Genomic DNA, 20961 nt, shown 5'->3' with positions numbered 1-20961 from the left:
TGAAAAAGTCCCAACGGGATTGGAGATATGTCCTGCCGCTAGTCGAGTTTGGAGAGGGTAGGGATTGAGTCAGCTCTCCCACCTTTGTTGCATTGACTGTACTTCAGTATTCTGTTGTTGTTGTTTTAATGAAAAAGACTTCTATTAAGTGTGAACAAAATCCACGAGAGCAAGCTCAAGGTGGAAATACATCATGTAGGCATGAGAATAGATACCCTAAATGAGCCAATAAAAAGCTCCTCATAGCAAACTAGAAAAAATCCAAGGTTGGGGACGAAAGTGCCACCTCAACCCTGCTATGGTCTCCGAGAAAAAGGGGGAGCCACTCCATTCCCTAAGGAATATATCCCTCTTGGCAAAAGCTGCCAGGGAGGACGCCTACATGCTCACCCAAATGGCCATCAGAGTGTGTACAGTATCCGACCAAATACTACCAAATCATGGCCATCAGCTGTATACAGTATCGCCGAGGTACCATTGTCTCCAATCGCATCCACGAAAGCAATAAAAAAGGAGGGTGTAAGCCCATATGTGGCCAGTCACTTGCCCTTATGCAAGGCAAGAATCGCAGTCCTGAATTCCATATTGGTGAAAGGTGTATGTAGTGAGCAATAAAAAAGGAGGGTCTAAGCCTATCTGAGGCCAATCACTTGCCCTTATGCAGGGCAAGAAGTACAGTTTTGAATTCTATATTGGTGAAAGGTGTATCAAGTGCAACTTGCATATCTGGTTTCACCAATATAGGAATAACACTGCCATATAGCATGTTTGGCATCATCCCTAGCAGGTGTGTTAGGATCAATATCTGACTGCAATACCCCGTCTGAGTCAATAAGCTGTATACTCTTTTATTTGGAATGGGATAAATTACTTTTTTCAGTAAATTAGGAATTAAAATTTCACATTTCCTACGCTATGATCTATCAAAGGGCAGACTGAAACAAAAAGCGAAGAATCAAGCATATTGAGAAGGCATCATTTTACAATGCAAAAATCTTCAAACCTCTGATAGCTTGCAGTTCTCTAGGTTTCCAAGCAACAATGTTTCTTCTGTGTGTGCAACGAGATACTGCAATAAAATGTGCAGTCACCAATTGCATATGATAAAAATAGGAATAGTTGACATTGTTTTCTTTCAATCAGAGAGGTTATAAGGCATTGTGTGGATCTGATAACACAATCATGCGTAAAAGATTAGCTAGTAAATTTGGCTTTAAAATAAAAAGCGATGTGAAATGGAGAAAATAACACCCGCTAGTATTTTTGAAAGCAGAAAATAGATTACCTGTTCCCTGTATATATTAATTTTCAGTATCTCCCATCCAAACTGAGATTGGAGCAGCATTCTTGTATGTGGTAAAAGCTGCGTCAGAATCACCTGCCCCATTCTTACACTTAAGTAACCCTCATCGAAACTGAGATTGGAGGAGCATTCATAACAGGCAGTAAAAGCTGTATCATCAGTATCACCACCTGCCTTGTATATCTACACTTTATCCTTGTCAAAATGATTTTTCATTTTGAAAAGACTTAATTTCCTTTTAACACTCTTACTACAACCTTAGATACCAACCTGATTTCTTGAAATGTATGTAAATTCAAACTTTTCATCGTATTTTTGTCTCCTCAAATATGCATCATATAGGTCCACATTTCCACAAAGGCTTCCAACTGCAAGTTGACTACCGTGTCAAACCCACGGTTGACGGCGGCCAGAAAAACAGTTTCTGCTTTGTCAGCATTATCTGTTGAAACATGGAGAACTGACAATGATGGTATAGATTACTGATCTGAAAAACAGGCCTCTTTCCACCACCTAGATTGTCTATGTCTCTTTAGAGTATTTGCACAAAAGTGGATTTTAGTCAGCAATGGGGAGATGTAAATTGATTGTGTATGCACGTGTACATACATTCATATATACATGTGAATGTACTTTGCATGCACGCACACATACACACACAGATGCGCATGTGCACACATAGAGAGAAAGATACATTAATCTTGGGATTTTTTTCATAAAATGCAAAAGTTATCAAGAGTTAAGAGGCTTTTACCTCCCATCAGGCTTCCACACAACTGCAGAAACTGTGTACACATTCTCTAGTTCTTGTCGACCAAAATCCTCCCAAACATCATTAATGTCTGTAATGCTGTCATCATATCAACAATAAGCTGTCATCCAATTTATCATAGATCTGTTCAGTTAATGAAGCTCAATTTTTTAAACCTTGTTTAAATTCAGAGAGGATCAAAATGAAGCCTTCATGGTGAACTACATGCTCATGCAATGATCAAACTGCACTATTGTAGAATATGAGGAGAGTACTTTGACAATGACGGAACCTGATGTTATCATCAACAGTCAAGACAAAAAATAACATCTATGGCATAGGTTTCGTGATTCAACCTGAAAACATGAAACCCATTGTAGCAGCCAAGTACCACTGTCTGCCCACTAAAGTTGAAACAAGCCGAGGTAAAATCCTGGAAAACCTCCATCAAATGCACAGTTAGTTTAAGGCAATCCAGCTTCATAGGAAAGGATGAAATAAGATCTGTACAAGGAAGTAGATGTCCATTATTTGAATCAATAACATTAATTAAGAAATCACCCTTTTTTTGGCCAAAGTTGACAGATGTAAGCTCAGTGTAAAGACTCCAACTATTTGGTGTTTGGATACTGTGCGCTTCATGCATCTGGTTCGCATTGTGCCCTCCTATTTTCCTGCATTGTCTGTCACGAGCGTTGTTCTTTCCTTATCTCCTTTTAAAGTTTGTTCTTTCTATTCTGATTCACAACACTCCCTAGCACCTGCTGTGTCACCACGCACGATCCTTGCACATTGTAGTGCCATAGATCCACGCACCACCTACTCCTTACTTCTCATATCAGTGGCCTTAGGCCTCTGGTAACACCTCCGGAAGTGAGCGGACCTCCCCTTCAAACAGTTTATGGCGATTACGGGGGGACATTGCTAGTGTTGAGTAGCAAAGAGTAAAGTGGCGTTTTAGGGCCTTAGGAGAGAGATCTTATGCCGAATAGTTCTAACACCCTTGAGGGTGCAAGTGAGAGAATGAGGAGGTACTTGACAAGAGTGGAGAGAAGGCTTCTTGCAGATCAAACACGGTATAAGAAGCATTACGTGCGACGGAAGTTAGAGAAATCTTCCGATCGGAACCCATCAGCGCAGTCGCCAGAGTAAGCAACTTCTTCAACTTGGACTGGCAAGATCCGTGGTGGTCAGATCGGGACTCTAAGAAGGCACTAAGGACCAGGCTTCATTGGAAGCTCATATAGTTCAAGACAACACCTTCTCCCATCCTGCAACTATGTTTTCATCGACATCATCATTCTATGGATTTGGCCACTGCATCGGTGACACAGCAAACCGGTTAAGGTGCTATGCCGTCTCTTATGCACAACCCTGGTTTCCTCCCAATCTAGCCTCTACATCCATGGCACTTCTTGGTTCTCTTTTCACTCCAGTCATGTCCCTACCTCCCATGAATGTTTCACCTCCCTCTTCTGCTGCATTATCCTTTCCACTATCCCTATCCTTCCTTGCTCACCCATCATTCAAATCTTCCACGCAGTCACACCCTCTCTCAACTTCTCTCCAATCATAATTAACTTCCCCACCTCCTATATTCTCACGCCCTACATTTGTGTCCATGGTGCCTTCAACACCTAGGGTACCACCCTCATTTTCACCCCCTATGCTATTCCAATCTACATTGGCATCAATACTGACTTCAGCACTCTCACCTTCCACATTGGCATCAATAATGCTTTCAGCAATCTCACCTTGTACTTTGGCAGAAGTAGCACCTTTAGCACCAATGCCATCCACGTCGCCAATGTGGTCTTCATTAGGGCTCCTTATCTCACCCATGCCCTCATAGCCATATGGCCCGACAGCACCAAGACTTACTCTACTACTCAATCAAGAGGTCCTTTGACGGCCATTACTACTTCAAGTCCTGGTTTGGGTAAAGGTATTGCCTAGGGGCCATGGCAGCTTTGAGTTCCACGGAGAAGGGAGACTTCTTGAATTGCTGAACAAAGTCAACATGAAAACTAGAAGTTCAAGGGCCATCTCCATGAAGATGTTGAAGCTCATGTGTCAAAAATATTCTACATCTTGGATTGGATGGGAGCCTTGGGATCCTTAGCAGTCAACATGGTGAGTTATGCTCACAAGAGGATTCTGAAGCCCATCTTAGTACTTCACGAACAGCGCAAGAGGTAATCCAGGAGGCATCTACACCTAGTTTGGCTGATCTAGTATATGAATGGATGCCTTTTGGTCTTCATAATAATCCCCACATGTATCACGGATGGTGACTACAAGTACCAGACAAGGTGGTGGTAAGGCCAAACAGGGTGACTCATGGACAAAACCACCACATCTTGGCAAAGGAGACACAAGACATGGATACCTCATACCAAAACGAGGACCTTGCGGCAACAAAAGAGGAAGAGGAGTCTGATGAGACTAATAGTACTGCACAAGAAAAATGATCTGGCATAGCATACTAATGGTACTGTAGGAGACACTGGTGGATCTGTAGAGGCCGCTGACCCATGGGATCCCTGTGATACCAAAGAAGGGGATGACCACATGCTCATAAATGTTATCTGAAGGCGGGTGGTGCTGGAGATGACTCCTGGAGGGACAATTGACTTCATTGTGCACACTAATGAACCTAGGAGGGGCTAGGAGAAATGAGTTTCCTCCTGATGCTCTCCAACACGGGGGCAAATTGTTGTGCTGAAGAGATGCCCACCTCAACCTGGCATCCTAGGTACCTAATGGAAACACCCCTCTGAATCCAAGTGAATCCTATGTCATCCCCCCAAGTCTGGAGTGTCCTCATCACTAATCCAAAAGCCATTGGACTTGTTCCAATTAATATGAGCCCCTGCTACAGTGCAAAACAAATCCAAGGCTGTCTTGAACGAGGTAAGTGTCCGTGGTGTGGCATCCAAAAAAACAGCCATGTCATCTACCAACTCACTATCCAAGAGCTCATCCTCCTGCCTCAACAGAAGACTCAGCCCTATAATATCAGCTTGAGCTCTAAGGTGATAGCTCATAGCTTCGGCTCTTTTGCCCAGCGGATGGTACGAGGGGAGGAGTCTGCATTTCAGTTTCAGCCAGGTGGGCCCCAGAGTTCACCCAAGAGGGTACACTAGTGGAGAGCAGGGCTTGCTATGTTATTCTTCAGATTAAGAGCACAGCAGTTGGTGTTCTCAATGTGTACGCTCCCACGGATCCAGCCCGCAGACGTGCATTTTGGAGACAGCTCAAAGAGTCCCTTCCTCAGGCAGACACCTGGATTGTTGGAGGAGATTTCAACATGGTTGAATTCTCTGAAGACAAGTCAGGCCAGATAGAGGGTGGACTTTCTGATAGGGAGAGAGTGGAGTGGGATAGTTTTGTGTTGCATGCTGGACTTCATGATGCAGCTCGATTGGACGACTTTCGTCACTTGGCTGATAGTCTTCAATTCGCTTGGTCTGGGGTTTTCCATGGCTCTCTCTCTTTGGCTAGGCTTGGCAGGTTTTATATTGGCCATTGGGGCTAGGCCAGAGGAGGACAGATTGGGATCCGCCCGGGTTATGTTTTATCTGTCCATGCTCCAGTCCTTTTACAGATTCTCCCTACCTCTCGATTGGAGAGCACAGGCTTTGTGAGAGTTCCGGACTTTGTTTTTCAGGACACAGAGTTCGTGGAACGGTTGAGAGAGGCTTGGTTGACAGAGGACACTCCTGAGGATCAGGGCTGGTTGACGTGGGTAGAGGGGGCTTTGGCTAGAGTCAGCATGGCCTGCCAGTTGAGGGCAAAAGAGGAGAAGGAAAAGCTCAGAATCAAAGATCGGAACGCAAGAGCGGAGGTATCTAGACTTCAGAGATTGATTCAGAGATTTCCTCATTCTCTTTTCATCAGAGGGCAGCTTTCAAAGGCTCAGAAGAGACTAGAGGAGATTCAGGGCAGGAGGGCCCAGTTTAGGTTTTACTCCCAGCAGACCTTCTGGATCCAGAAGGGGAATAGATGCTCTAGAGAGTTCTTCAGGGCAGTGGGTCAGAGATACTCTTCGGACAGTCTTCGTAGACTTGTGGATGAGGCCGGGTCTCTTCAGACGGATCCTCATCGTCTTGTTGAGATCACTTCTGATTTCTATTCCACTCTTTACACCGCCGATCCAGTCACCGAGGAGATGATCAGAGCCAGAGAGGATATTTGGAGTCATGTCCCCCAGATGGTCTCAGACAGGATGAGTCATGTTTTGGATAGCCCGCTATCACTCCTGGAGATCACAGATGCGTTACATGAGCTGCCCAGAGGCAGATGCCCGGGGGAGGACGGTCTGTTGCCCCTTCTTTTTAGAGCTCTCTGGGATACGATTGGGCCTCATCTACTTTCTGCCTTTTCAGAGGCTCTCGATACAGGATCTTTGGGTGAGGCATTATGCACAGGTATGATTTGTCTCATCCCAAAAGGGGGAGACAAGACAGTCTTACATAATTAGAGACCCATTACACTTTTAGGGACAGCCTATAAGATCCTAGCGAAGACCTTGGTCCTTCGTTTAAAGCCTATGCTGCCAGATATCATCAGAGCTACTCAGACAGGATTTGTCCAAGATAGGAGTATCTTGGATAATATCTTCACTTTTTGGGAGGCCACTCACTGGGCGAAGGAGAGTCAGCAGGAGATTGCAGTTCTCCTTCTCGATTTTGAGAAGGCCTATGACAGGGTGGACTGGGGTTTCTTGGAGGGCACTATGAGGAGGCTAGGCTTCAATGATAGATGGATTTTATGGGTCTCCTCACTTTACTCTCACTCTTCTAGCAGGATGGTGGTCTGTGGAGGCAGAGGACCGGCTTTTCAGCTATCCAGATCGGTACGACAGGGATGCCCGCTTGCACCTTACCTTTTCCTTTTCGTAGGGGAGGCTATGGGATATTTTATGCAGGCTACCAGTCATGGTACTTTGGGCCTTCATCTGCCTATCCGGAAGGAGCAGGATCTTCTGGACACTGAGTTTGCTGATGATACGGCACTGACAGTCAGAGGAGATGCATATAGTCTTGCTACTGCTGCGGATGCAATTGACAAGTTCTGCCTAGCCTCAGGGGACTTGTCAATTGGAACAAATCAAAAGGCATCTGGACTGGAGCTCAGCAGGATACCCCAGCATGGGGAGGAGACAGAGGCTTTGTATGGATACCCACAGGCACCTCCACGAGATATCTAGGCTTCCAGGTTGGCATTGAGGTGTCCCCGACGCAACAGTTTGCCCCAGTTCTTGAGAGTATCCGGAGAAAGCTAGCCTACTAGAGTACGACTAGACTCTCTTTGGCCGGTAGAGCACTGGTACACTCAACCAGGTTCTACTAGCGACTATGTGGTATGTTGCGTCATGTTGGTGCTTTCATGCTGACTCGATTCATCAGGTGAGGAGATTGCTTCGAAACTTTCTGTGGAGTGGTGGGGATGGTTCTGCGGACACTAGGGCCAGAGTTTCATGGGATACTATCACTTTACCTTTCTCGCAAGGAGGACTTGGGGTTCTTGATCCGGAGATGCAGAGCAGAGCCCTTTTAGTCAAACTTCTTGTTAGAGGTTTGACTCCAGGAGATTAGCCGCGGAAGTAGTTCCTACTGCATGGGATTCACCAGTGCACCCCCAGAGCAGCAGGTCAGTGGGCAGGTAGAGTCAGTTGGATCTTCCTGACGGACCAGCATTCTCAGGCTTCCTCACCATTTGTGAAAAGGCTTGTTCAGATATGGGATCATTTTCGACAGCACCTCATCAGAGCAGTTCCCTCCTCCAGAGAGGAAATTGCCCGACAAACCACTTTACCATAACCCCCTAGTTCGGTACCAAGGATCTTCCCTTGGTACAGAACTTAGGACTCCCTTGGCCAGATGGCATGCTCAGGGGGTTGTGACAGTCGGAGATTGGTTCAGGGAAGGTGTGGAGATGTCAGAGGAGGTGATCAGAGATAGACATGGGCCACTTGGACAGATTGCTGCCACCAGATTACTGATCATGAGAGCTATTCCTCAAGAGTGGAGGGATGTACTTACAGATCCAGCCTATGTCGATCCCATTTCTACTTGGTCAGGTTGTTTTAGTGAGGCTGGGCTATGTATTGAAGTTCGCTTAGGACTGGCACCGTTTATTTATTTTGAGACAGACTCCTCTCACAGATTGTATCCCACTCAGCCCCTGGATCGTCAAGAGCTTCTTTGGCAGAGAGTCAGGGTCATTGGTTGCCTGGGTAAGGAATGGGCCACAAATCCTTCCAGGTTGACCATTGCATAGGATATTAGATGGAGAATTTGGATTTTTCAGGGTCGACCTCTTGCGGAGCTTGACTGGGACCTAGGTGAGTGGGCATGGCCTGCTCCGGTGTCAGGCGTTCGTCCTCTTTCTTTCTTCCAGTACTCGACGAGGGCAGGTTATAGGCTTCAGCAGAGAGACTCTCATCACATTCCATCTGCCTCCCAGCATTGGCACACACAGGGACTTACTGCAGAGGTCTTGCTGAGCTACTGGACTCACTTTTGGGGCATCAGTAGAGCCAGGAAAGTCTCCTACTTTCTTTGGCTCACTATACATAGGGGCATACCTGTGGGTACTTGGCTCCAGCAGATGGGTAAACCCTCCTTGTGTATGCTTTGTCAGCTTGCAGAGGAATCTAGCAAGCATTGTTTATGGAGTTGCACCAGCTCTAGAGTGGTATGGACAAGTATCTTCAGGTTGTTCTCATATGTTACATCTGAGTCCTTTCTGATGACGTGGGGTGCTGCTCTTTGGGGGAGAGGATTTGGAGCCTTTACTCTCTTTGAGTCAGAGCCAGGAGACCTCGGTTTCTTCATGCAGCGTCGCCAGAGACGGGGTCCCATGGAGGCCAGCATCATGGAGCCACAGGATTTACTTTTGGTACTGGTACCAACACAGGATTCCATGCCTACTTCAGCTGTAGGGTCAGCCTGGGAGGTGATTTCCAGCATTACCCTATGGCGGATAGGGTGTTTGCAATGTTCTTTTGTCCTTGGGGACCATTTATGCACAGAGGCTAACACTCTCGCTTCCATTTGGGCAGATATTATCTTCACTCTTAGGAGTCAGTGGGAGAGGTGTACAGGCACCTCTTTGGCAGCTCGTGGGAGACTTTTATCCTTCATGAGGACATGGGACTACTCTTTATTTTTTCACTTGACCCCTTTTGGGATGTCGTGGCATTTTAGACCACCTCCATGGCTTTTTTGCCATATTGTTGAGGCTAGGGATAGAGTACTTTCTCTCCCACCTGTTATATGATTTGTTTTGAATGGAATATATCACTCTTTATTTTAAAGGGGGCTAAAGGGCATCCCTGACGAACTGATCTGGTAATCTGAAACTTGTCTTCCCTGACTCCACCAATAAGAACCTGGCTATGGGCTGATCTGTAGAGAGCTGACACCCCTTTGATTCATGCATCTATGCAAAGCAAATGAGGGTACCCTCTAGAAAGCCCCAGTCTACTCTGTCATAAGCTTTCTCAAAGTCCGGGAGTAGAATGGCAAGCCGATGGTCATTATGCATGGCCCAGCACTCACAAGCCTCCCAGAATGAGAAGATGTTATTGAAGATGCTTTTGCCATGCACAAAGCATGTCTGCCTTATCATGTATAAGATTTGCTTTTGCTAAGATTTTGTACAAAGTACCCAACAGAGTGATCGGTCTCCACTGAGACACAAAATTCCTTCAACCTCCCTTTGGGATAAGATGAATATGGCCCTCCGTAAGTGAGTCTGGCATCTGACCTGAGTCCCAAACGCCATGATCCCAAAAAGAAATAAAAAAAGAGGGGTAAGTCCACCTGAGCCTGGACACTTTCCCTTGTGAAGGGCAGAGAGAGCAGTCCTAAACTCTATGTTGGTGAAGGGTGCATCAAGTGAGACTATCATATCTCGAGTCACCAACATAGGTAAGTGCTGCCAAATAACAACTCGAGCATCATCTTTGGCCTATGTATCAGGATCTACTGTAAGAAGGGAGGCATAGAAATATGTGGCTACCTGCAAGATGGCATCTGGATGTGTCTGTAAAACTTCGTCTGAGTCAACAAGCTGTGAAATGCTCTCCTTACTATGTTTGGGGCCAAGAGTAGAGAAGAACTACTTTTTGACCCTATCTCCTGTCTGAGTCAAAAATGACTCTCTAGCATGAAAGGCATACTATGCTCTCTCTAATCTAACAGTGACTGCTGCTAAGCCCTTGTAGTAGCAAGGCGCTCCTGAACCCAAGCATCTGTAGGCCTCTTTTGCTCTTCCCTCTGAAGAGCAGCCAACTGCTGGCAAATACCTATCTCTTGCCTGAGGATCTCACCTCTCTTGATCCGAGCAACTAAATGATAAAAGTCGCTACTGAGAGAGCTATAGCTACATCTGATGGGGAAAGCTGCCCATTCTGCATGTGAGATACCCAAGTCCCCAACACTACCTTTGTGAGGCCCCCCTCTGCATAGAAGGCATCCAAAATCCTGATACCGACAGAGCGGCTCCTCACCTGAGGATCTGAAACAACCAAAACAACTGGAAAATGATCTGAAGTGGACACCCCAGGTGTAATGCATATTGTCCCACCTCTGTCCAGAGCCCAATCATCCACATGAAATCTGTCAATCTGTGCACTGGATAGGCATCTAGGCGGAGTTCTTCAAACACATCCGGATGCTGTCTTGCAGGTTGCCACCGATTTTATGCCCCCCTTCTTACAACAGATCCTGACACTCAGGCCACAGATGATGCTGGTTATTTGGTAGCACTTACCTGGGTTGGTGACTGGGAATATGACTGTCTCACTTGATGTACCCTTCACCAACTTTAGGACTGCTCTCTCTGCCCTTCACAAGATGCGCCCTTCACCAACTTAGAGTTCAGGACTGCTCTCTCTGCCCTTCACAACAGCACGTGTCCTAGGTCAAATGGACTTACCCCCTTATTTTTTATTACTTTTTGTCTTGAGTTCGGGCATTTCACTTTAGGTTATTGTAGTTCGAGATGTACATGCAGTTGCCCTAGTTTTTGATGTGCATTCGAGAGGCAGATCTTCATATCATATCTTGCTACAGAGAGCATTTTAGCCGGTCAGGATTGTAGGCTATGTGGAGATTGCTTCTGACTTTTAGTAGTATTTGGATCCTGACCCTCTTCTCATTTCCTTGGGATCTTGGAAACTATGGCTTTATGGAGGTGTATCCATAAAGTTCCCAATGGGACCCAAGAGAGTGGGAGTGGATTGACGAAGGGCACCGAGAGAAGAGCCTCCCCTTCTTTCGTTACACGGTTCATAATGCCTGGAGATTTCAGCTCAGTTGTAGAGATTAGAGGCTCTCCAAAGCTCTTCATTGGAATGTCTTTCATCTACAAAAAAGTTTTTGGAGGAGACTCTGGAAATCCCACAGGAATAGAAAAATCATGACGGGCTCAATGCCTACCTTCTAGGCCCATTGCATCATGAAGGGGTCCTTTGGAAGCTTTTTGAAAGCTTTCCAGGCACCCACAGTGGAGGCAAGTCCCCTCCCCCAACGTGACCAAATCAGAGGCACCTAGTGGTCTACCATGCTCATCTAAAATGTTATCATTCCACATGATGGCTGCCTATCAATCTCTTTGTGAGAGGAAGGGAGAACCTTTCGAAGAGTACTCATGAAGCTAGCCCATGCTTCAGGATAGCTGCCATGAGAGGGAAGGAAAGAGATCTGAGACGGGCTGAAGTGAAGATCTATCTAGTACTATCCATCCAGTCTCCTCCAGAAGACGGTGTGCATGACTATATGCTACAAATAAAAAAGTACTTCCATGGCTTTTGACCAGGCATAAGTCCCCTCACGACCATCTTGCAGAGCAAGGCCCTACATTGTAAATATGGATCAATTATATTGAGAACCCCTTCCAAAGTGGAGAGAATGAGAGTCTCCCAAGCAACTCTTGCGTAACATCTTCTATAACATTCAGTCCACTCCATATAAAATTCATTATCGGTTTCTTAAGCTGAGTGATGCAATTTCTTGAATGGCACCAGCAAGAACAAACCAACTGCTGTGGCCAAAAGGACCTGGTTGACCACAACTACTCTAAAGGCAAGGTCAAGCTTGGCAGAGCCCCAAAAAAGGAGCTTTCTCCTTATACTCTCCAACACCGGAGCAAACTATTGTAACGGAGAGATGCCCAAGCCAACATGGCATCCCAAGTATCTGACTAACAGAAACATCCCTCTCAATCCAACTGAATTCTATGTCACTTCCCCAAACTGGAGTGTCCTCGTCATTGATCCAAAAGCCATTGGATTTATGCCAATTAATGTGCGCCACCATAGCAGTGCAAAATAAATCCAATGCTGTCTTGAAAGAAGTGAGCGTCTATGGCGTGGCATCCAAAAAAACAGCAATATCATCTGTCATGTATCTATCTAAAAGCTCACTTCCCGTCGTCTCAAAGGGAGTCTCAGCCCAAAAATATCAGCTTGAGATCTAATATAGATACTCATAGCTTTATCCATAAATAAAAAAGAAAAGGGAGCAAGGGGACATCCCTAGCGAATTGACCTGGAGATCTCAAAACTCTCTCCCCTTACACCACCAATAAGCACCTAGCAGTGAGCTGACCTGTATAAAGAGGAAACCCCCTTGATCCATGCTCCTGGGGAGCCAAAATGAAGAAGGGTACCCTCCAAAAAGCCCAATCTAGTCTGTCTACCTTAAAAAGAATACTGAAAGAACCCAAATATAGGAGTATTAAAAAAAGAATGGATTTCACCCTTTTAAAAGAGGAATTAATTCATACTACATTTGTGCTGTTATCTATCCGCCGCAGCCTTCTTTATGCTTTTGTTCCCTTTATTTCCCTCCATTATTTGTCGTGTGATTTATTTTTAATTTGTAGCTTTTTTTCCCCCTTTAAAAAGCACTCATTATTATAAACGATTTTCTAACCAAAGTCTCACTGGGAATGGAAAGTGAACAAATTCAGAACATAGAGACGAAGCAAGGGGGAGGGCTAGGTGATGAAACATGTTCACCTGCTCATCAGCACAATTAAATAGCTGCAAAGTAGCTCCATTGATATCATAGAATGCCACCTATCAAGGATAGAAAAACACCATAGCTGTCAGCTATAATTTAAGAGTTTTAGTCAAAGTGGCAGGTTTTCAAAATCAAATGGCTCAAAATGTGTTTACTGCCACCCTTCAATTCAGATCCTTCAAGATTTCAAATGAAAGATGAGCCAGCCAATTAAAAAATTGCCAAAACAGTTATACCTTAGCATCAGGACCTGCAACAACGATGCTTTTCCCCCAAGCAAGTGCTATAGGCACAAAACCTTTGATGTGAAAAGAAATACAGTAGCATGATATTAAAACTTGAAAAAAGAAGGTTACTTCTATTTTTAGTTATTAAGATATGAGCAGCTGAAACTATTAGAGTGCAACAAATTTAATATTTTTAAGCAAAAATATACAGAGAAACAGACTAGTATCTCTAGAGGCATAAATTATTGCGGTAGGTTTTTACTACCTACTTGGTGGGGATAATGGGAGTGATTCATGCAATTAATGTGGAATCACTTTAGGACCCTATAAATCCTTGTAGGAAATATAGGATATAGATATAAACATAAAAAATATACCATGATCTATAAGCTTCACTGCGGAAGCACCGGGTGCCTTTCCAAGTAGGAACCTTCATAAACCAAGATATTGTTATCAAGACAATTGTCTACCTTGATACAACTAAATGCTACAAGGTGGAAAAAACCGAGATTTCCCTAGACTTGTAAAACCTCTACATTTCGGAGAAAGAAGTAATTGCTCATTTCAAAAGACAACCAAAATACAAGCTTTTGAATATGGGAGGAAAAATTACATTCTAGGTTCCAAAATAATATTGAAAAAACAAAATGAATTCTTTAGACTTTTCTATAAACAAAAATGAATATAGTCTTAATGATAATCTATCCTTCAACTCTATGAACATTCAAAGCACCAACATTATTTAAATTTATCATCCAACCTAAGAAAAGATAGAAGCTCAAGAAAGCATAGACAGAGTTAGCCCCGAACCTAGACCTCCACAGGCTTACTCAATCCTTTTGTGAATAGAAATCCAAGAGAATAGAGCCTCTTCCAAAAAGCATTCTGCAATCAAGCAGAAATCTGAAAACTCTCCCAATGAGGAGCTTTGGAGGGCCTCTGCCTGAATCTCCTGACATTATTGATCGTGTGATGAAAGAAGGGGAAGCTCTTCGCTCAGTGCCCTACATCAATCCATTCCCACTCTTCAAGGTCCCATTGCAAAAACTTTATGGAGACTCCTCCATAGAGCCAAATGCTCCATGAGTCAAAGAGAGAAGAAGTGTTGGAATATGAAGCCAAAGTGAGTCAAAAATGAGTGTACTAGGTGTCTAGGGGGTGTTTTATAGTCTAGTGAGTCCTAGACATGCCACGTGTCATATTGGGAGTTATCCCATATACACTATGGCTTTCTAGAGTCTAGTGTCACACTATATAGTGTTGTACTTTTCTTGAGTCTTTATATCAATCAACATCAAGCTATCTACATGTGAGTATTTTGGTTATCATTGCCTAGCACTTGTTCTTTCATTTTTCTTTCCATTTTGCTTTTCATTATGCTTTCCACATTTCCATTCCGTTCCTAGCTAGCTACTAGATCTCTTCATATGGATGTTCCTAGCCTTGCTCTCTCTTTCCCTTTCCCTTCCAAGAGGTTGAGGTGAGGGAGGCCAATGAAGCTACTCTAACTCCTCCTTGGAAGGCTGCCCTCTTCTCTTCTTCCTTGAGCTCTCTTCTCCACGCCATGATCTGCCACCTCTCTTCTCCTTCCTTCAGCTACATCTTTTGTGTGACGTGCGGACGATGTTCTGCTTCTATCCGGAGCTAGAAGCAGAATCACGGCTTTGTGTCTTCAGCAAAGTTGTAGAGGACCTTGAGTACTACAAATTTTGTTTTTACATCATTGCAATCCGAGTTTTCTATGAAAATTTACAGCCCTTGCAAGAAGTGACGAAATTTGTTTCTGCGCGCGAATTTTGTTCTGGAGCTCAATGATTTGACAGCCCAAGCATGATGCAACCAGCTCAACGTGGAGCTGTCCATCCCCTTCATCGTTGACCTCTGCTCCAGCCAGCCATTTGCTCCTTCTGCCCGACATTCTCCCTGCTGCCCGCAAGTTCATGCCCACATTCTGCCCGTCATTCTCTTGGAGCTGCTGTCCACGCTGCCTCTATCTTCTCTGCCCGTGACTTGATGTGAGCTCTTGACATTGCATTGCGGTGACTCCTTCACGTGACTACTTCAAACTTTGGTGAAGACTTCCCGAGTTAAATGTGAGTTCTCCGATACTACTCCGACACACTCCACTATAGTGATCTCTCTAATTAGTGTATTACATCGAGCTTGATGTAGACCACTCTACATCAACAAGTGACTTCTTCAACATTGCTTATTCGATCGGTGCCTAAGATACTTCGCATTGATTGACTTTCCGATTGGTCGTGGTACTTGAGGCTTCTACTTCGACATTGGTGACTCTCCTTCCTGCATTTTGAGAGTCATCATGTAATTGCTCCATGTAGCTACCCATGGACTTCACCGACACATATTTTGGGGCACTCTGGCCTAGCGCTTCATTGTTTTGTCATGGACTCGCAGGGATGTGCACACATGTGCATTAGCTACTTGGAGGACATCTCTTTCACAAAGAGGTATTTTTATTTATTACTACACGCTTGATGTATTTTGGGGTCCTATGCCGTGGGTAGTCCCCCTAAAATGATATGTATTGAGTGTTTGGTTTTCATTGATTCTAAAGGTCCTCTGCCTTGGATAGTCCTCCTAAAAAGATGTATTGGTTTTCCTTTTTTTTTGGTGTGTGGCTTCCTAACATGTCCTATTATGAAGCCAAGGGGGGATGTAATGTGGGAGCCATATGTATTGCCTTTGATAGGTCTATTTGTTGATCAGGCCTGGCTTGAGAGTTCCAGGTGCATTGGTCTCCTAGACCTCTGAGTCGGTCATCCATCCATGCATGATGAGCCTCTGAGCCATGCTAGATGAGATTTCTATGTTGTGCTCACTAGCCTCTGAGCCATGCTTACTTGCCTCTGAGATTGTGTGGGAACTATGTCTAGTTCTAGACCAGCATGCACAGTTCTGATAACCGTCATTGTCATGTTCTGTCCTTGGTTCCATTCCAGTAGTCTCTCACCTTGCCTTCATGGGGAGGTGTTGGAATATGAAGCCAAAGTGAGTCAAAAATGAGTGTACTAGGTGTCTAGGGGGTGTTTTATAGTCTAGTGAGTCCTAGACATGCCACGTGTCATATTGGGAGTTATCCCATATATACTATGGCTTTCTAGAGTCTAGTGTCACACTATATAGTGTTGTACTTTTCTTGAGTCTTTAGATATCAGTCAACATCAAGCTATCTACATGTGAGTATTTTGGTTATCATTGCCTAGCACTTGTTCTTTCATTTTTCTTTCCATTTTACTTTTCACATTTCCATTCCGTTTCTAGCTAGCTACTAGATCTCTTCAAGAAGCGGGTCCAAGTCTGGGTACCATTGTGATCCAAGCCGTGCTCCACATAACCTATGATCCTGACAAGCTGAAAAGTATCTCCCAACATAATATCACGTGAAGGTCTAGACAACCTGCCCCTTGACTAAACATCGAAGAAGTATCCTCGTCCGATCATCATAGTGCTATGACCTGAAGTGGAATGTTGTCCCCGTGAAAGCCCCCATCGAAGTAGATCAAGAAATAGGCATGTCATCTAAATCAACCCTAACCATGGGTATGACTGCGTCAATCTACTGAATTCTCCTTGCAGTTTCTTCGAGGTGACTTACTTATTGTAATCTATGATCCTCTGGAACTTTCCTAGAAGCTTTCTAGGATCCCATAGAGGAAGCAAGGCCTCTCTCCCATCTAGACCACTGCATAAGTGGTCTGCAATGCTCATCAAGTATGCATTCACTCCACATGACAGACTATCTATCACATCTTTCAGAGAGGAGGGAAAATTCTTTGAAGAGTACTCTTGAAACTGGCCCAAGCTTTCAGGATAGCAACCGTAAGACTAAGATGGGCTGAAGTAAACATCCACCTAGTACTACCTATAAGGAAAGTACTTGGAGACAAACAATACTGAAGACTAATGATAGCTGAAGAAGAAATATATATCACAAACGGAACTCAGTACAAGAGAAGATATGAGAGAGAAGCTCTGGAGGGAGCAAACATCAATCCTCCAGGAAAGACAACTGTATGGACTTCTGCACTAGCTCCACAAGTTGGAACTGAACCAAATCTGAGACAGCAAACTGATGCAAGGGTTGCTGCAGATTTGGAATAGAAAGAACATTATCTGGAGCAGAAGATGGGGGCAGATCTGGAGCAGAAGTTGGGGGCAGATCTGGAGCAGAAGTTGGGGAAGATCTGGAGCAGAAGTTGGGGATGATCTGGAGCAGAAATTGGGGCAGATCTGGAGCAGAAGTTGGGGCAGATCTGGAGCAGAAATTGGGGCAGATCTGGAGCAGAAAGGAGGCAGATTTGGAGACAGCAGAGGAGGCAGCCAGGAGGCAGAAGTGGAGGCAGCAGAGGAGGCAGCCAGAAGGCAGAAGTGGAGGCAGCAGAGGAGGCAGCCAGGAGGCAGAAGTGGCTCAGGGTGTGCAGGGACCTCTGGAGCTTGAAAATGGTCAGGAGCACCTAGGCCCCCCCCCTTTAAATAGGGAAGGGCCAGTCAGTCAACCAGCTGGTCGGCCCAGATCTGACCGACCTGGTCAGTCTGGTCGGCCAGATATTGACCGACCAGGTCAGTCTGGTCGGCCAGCTTTGGTCGGCCAGAATGGGGCCATTTGTGGCCTCCGATCCTGGGCTCTTCAGGGGCCTGTTTTTGACAGGGCTTTTATTGTTGAGTTTTGTCCGGGTTTTGGTTGTTGATTTGTGTCCTGACGGAGATTCACCTGTGGTGTTTTTACCTGTAAGTGATCGGACCTTTGCGCCAGTTTGGCCTTTGATTATCCTGTCCTCTAGAATTGGAGATTGCTTGGCTTAACACCCCCTCTCAATGTCCAATGTAGACAGGAGAAGCAAAGAGGTGTTCCAGGAGTGATCTATCTTCTTCATCAACCCTTTTTTTTTTTTTTTTTAAATTTAATTATAAAAGGGTTTTCATTTAGATAAAGATGCCTACAAAGTAGGTTTTCATCTTCACTAAATGCCCAGATGATGATACAAAAAAAGAAGTACTTGAAGGAGTGCCCTCGCAGGGGATTTGTTCACTTCCTTAAGTATACAAAAAAAACTGCTAAGAAGAAGGAGGCGGTATACCAATCCCCAACCGTGGGCTAAGATGCTCAAGAGTAGGGCGATTAACCGGCTTGGTAAGAATGTCAGCATGATTATCGGCAGCTGGAACATAGATCAATCGAATAGTACCTAATTCCACTTGCTCGCGAGTAAAATGAAAGTGGACACCGACATGTTTGGTGCGGTTGGAAAAAATGGGATTGCCGGCGAGAGCGATGGCACTTTTGTTGTCGACGTAGAGGATCGTTGGTTCAGTACAAGGAAAGTGTAGCTCTGCCAAAAACTGTCGGAGATATATGGCCTCTGTGGTACAATCATACAAGGCCCGGTATTCAGCCTCAGTAGAAGAGCCAGCAACAGGTTCTTGTTTACGGCTAGACCAAGAAACAGGTGCCGAGCCAAACGAGAAAATGTAGCCGCCATGAGAACGGCGACTGTCCGGATCGCCAGCCCAGTCGGAATCAGTGTATCCCTGTAGTGTTAGTCCTGGTCTGAAATGTAAACCATAAGAGTAAGTACCACATATGAACCGCAAGATACGAATACATGCATGCCAATGAGTGAGCTTGGGTTCATTAAAGTACTGACTGAGAATGGAAACTGAGTAAGCAAGATTCGGACGAGTGTGAAGGAGCCAGAGCAGCTTGCCAACAACCTGACGATAGAGATGTTCATCAAAGGAAGGAGACTCCAAGTCTTTTGAGAGCTTGACTGTGGGATCTAAGGGAGTGGCAGCAAGCTTAGGCTCGTGGGGAATGACCTGATCAAGGAGTTGAAGAGCATATTTCTGTTGAGAAACAAAAATGCCACCAGAATGCTGAACAACTTCCATGCCTAAGAAATAGGAGAGAAGACCGAGATCGGTCATTTCGAATGTGGTGCTGAGTTGAGTTTTAATGAATTGAAGTGTAGTGGGAGTAGAGCCCAAAAGCAAAAGATCATCTACGTAGAGTAAGATAAAGCAGACCCCCTCTGAAGATTGATGAATATATAAATTTGGATCAAAAGGAGTGGAATGAAACCCATTAGTTTTGAGGAAGGTGTCTATCCACAATCGAGGTGCTTGTTTAAGCCCATAAAGAGCTTTGCGGAGACGGAATACCTTATTTTGATGGCCAGGAGGAGAAAAACCAGGTGGGGGAGTCACATAGACTTCCTCATCAAGGTAGCCATTGAGAAAGGCACTCTTGACATCCATTTGATAGATAGACCAGCGGTGATGAGCGGCTAGGGCGAGAAGAAGGCGAAAGGAAGTTAATCGAGCAGTAGGGGCAAAGGTTTCCTCATAATCGATACCATGTTTTTGGCGAAATCCTTGCACTACTAAGCGAGCTTTGTACTTGTCCAGTGTTCCATCGGCTTTGAGTTTTGTTTGGAAGATCCACTTGGTTCCTATGACCTTTTTGTGAGTGGGTCGATCGACCAAAATCCAGGTCTCATTCTGATCAATGCTCTCAAGCTCCTGTTCCATGGCACGATGCCATGCAGGATGTTGAACTGCTTCCTGCCAAGTGGCAGGTTCAGAATGTATGATATAGGCCGTGGTAAAAATGGAGGCGGTGGTAGTGGAAGAAGTTGTTCGAGTAGAGCGTCGAGGACTGGAAGGAGGAAGTTCTAAGGGAATAATCCTGGAATCCTTCATAGTTTGTCGATACCAACGTGGCAGCGCGTCGTGAGGAGAAGCAATGTGTGGAGAGAGAGAAGTTTCGGGAGGAGAGAGAAATTTCAGGTGAAGAATTGTTGGAGGGAACAGGAGTAGAGACGTCATCAGTAGAGAGAGGAGAGGAATTTTTCAGAACATCTCTTTCATCAAAGACCACATCTCGGCGAACCAAAACTTTGTTTGTGCGAGGATCAAATAAGCGATAAGCTTTGGCTTCTGCTGAGTAGACAACTAGAAGTAGAAGTTCAGCACGAGGTTCTAGTTTACCGCGAGTATCATTGGGAGTATGAGTGTACGCGCGGCATCCAAAGATGCGAATATGAGAAATAGAGGGTCGGTAGCCATAGAAGGCCTCAAAAGTCGTCATGTTCGGGATGGGCTGAGTAGGGCAACGATTAAGGATATAAACAGAAGTATTCACAGCTTCTGGCCAGAGACGTTCAGGCAACTCGGCTGCAAAAAGCATGGAACGGGCCATGTTCATGACTATGCGTTGTCGCCGTTCGACACGAGCATTTTGGGAGGGCGAATTTGGAGATGTAAGATGGCGTTGGATACCATGCTCGTGAAGGAATTGAGTGAATTCATGGGAAATGAATTCACCACCATTATCACTACGAGCAATCCCAATAGAGTTTCCCGTTTGGTTCATAACCAAGCGAGCCCAAGTAGCAAAGAAAGAAAAAGTGTCAGATTTCTCTTTCATGAAGAACACCCATTGATATCGAGAGTAATCATCCACAATTAAGAAGAAATATTGTGAGCCATTCAGTGAAGGAACAGGAGATTTGCCACTAATATCAAGGTGGATTAGACACAATATCTCACTAGCTCGAGAAGTGGAATGAGAAGGAAAAGGAGTTCGGCTTTGTTTGCCTAATTGGCATGGACGACAAA

The 20961-nt window shown here is 44.9% G+C and overlaps 1 protein-coding gene across 1 annotated transcript in view; it reads right to left on the bottom strand.

The window, feature by feature from the left end:
• Positions 1 to 20961, bottom strand: part of LOC147899315 (intraflagellar transport protein 172-like) — a 440631-nt gene that overhangs the window by 393356 nt on the left and 26314 nt on the right. Inside the window, exons 4-11 of the mRNA XM_087377692.1 lie at positions 13698 to 13750; positions 13330 to 13391; positions 13090 to 13149; positions 2411 to 2487; positions 2058 to 2153; positions 1574 to 1682; positions 1286 to 1378; positions 1004 to 1069 (exon numbers count right to left, since the gene is read on the bottom strand). Of these exons, the coding sequence (XP_087233818.1) occupies positions 1004 to 1069; positions 1286 to 1378; positions 1574 to 1682; positions 2058 to 2153; positions 2411 to 2487; positions 13090 to 13149; positions 13330 to 13391; positions 13698 to 13750 (616 nt within the window). The remainder of the gene's footprint in view (positions 1 to 1003; positions 1070 to 1285; positions 1379 to 1573; positions 1683 to 2057; positions 2154 to 2410; positions 2488 to 13089; positions 13150 to 13329; positions 13392 to 13697; positions 13751 to 20961) is intronic.

This window comes from Dipteris shenzhenensis, chromosome 8, assembly GCF_047967505.1.
Source record: "Dipteris shenzhenensis isolate YYH24624 ecotype China chromosome 8, Dip_SZ_1.0, whole genome shotgun sequence".
NCBI lineage: Eukaryota > Viridiplantae > Streptophyta > Polypodiopsida > Gleicheniales > Dipteridaceae > Dipteris > Dipteris shenzhenensis.
Note: the sequence above shows the minus strand (reverse complement) of the source record. Positions and strands in the feature narration are given on the sequence as shown.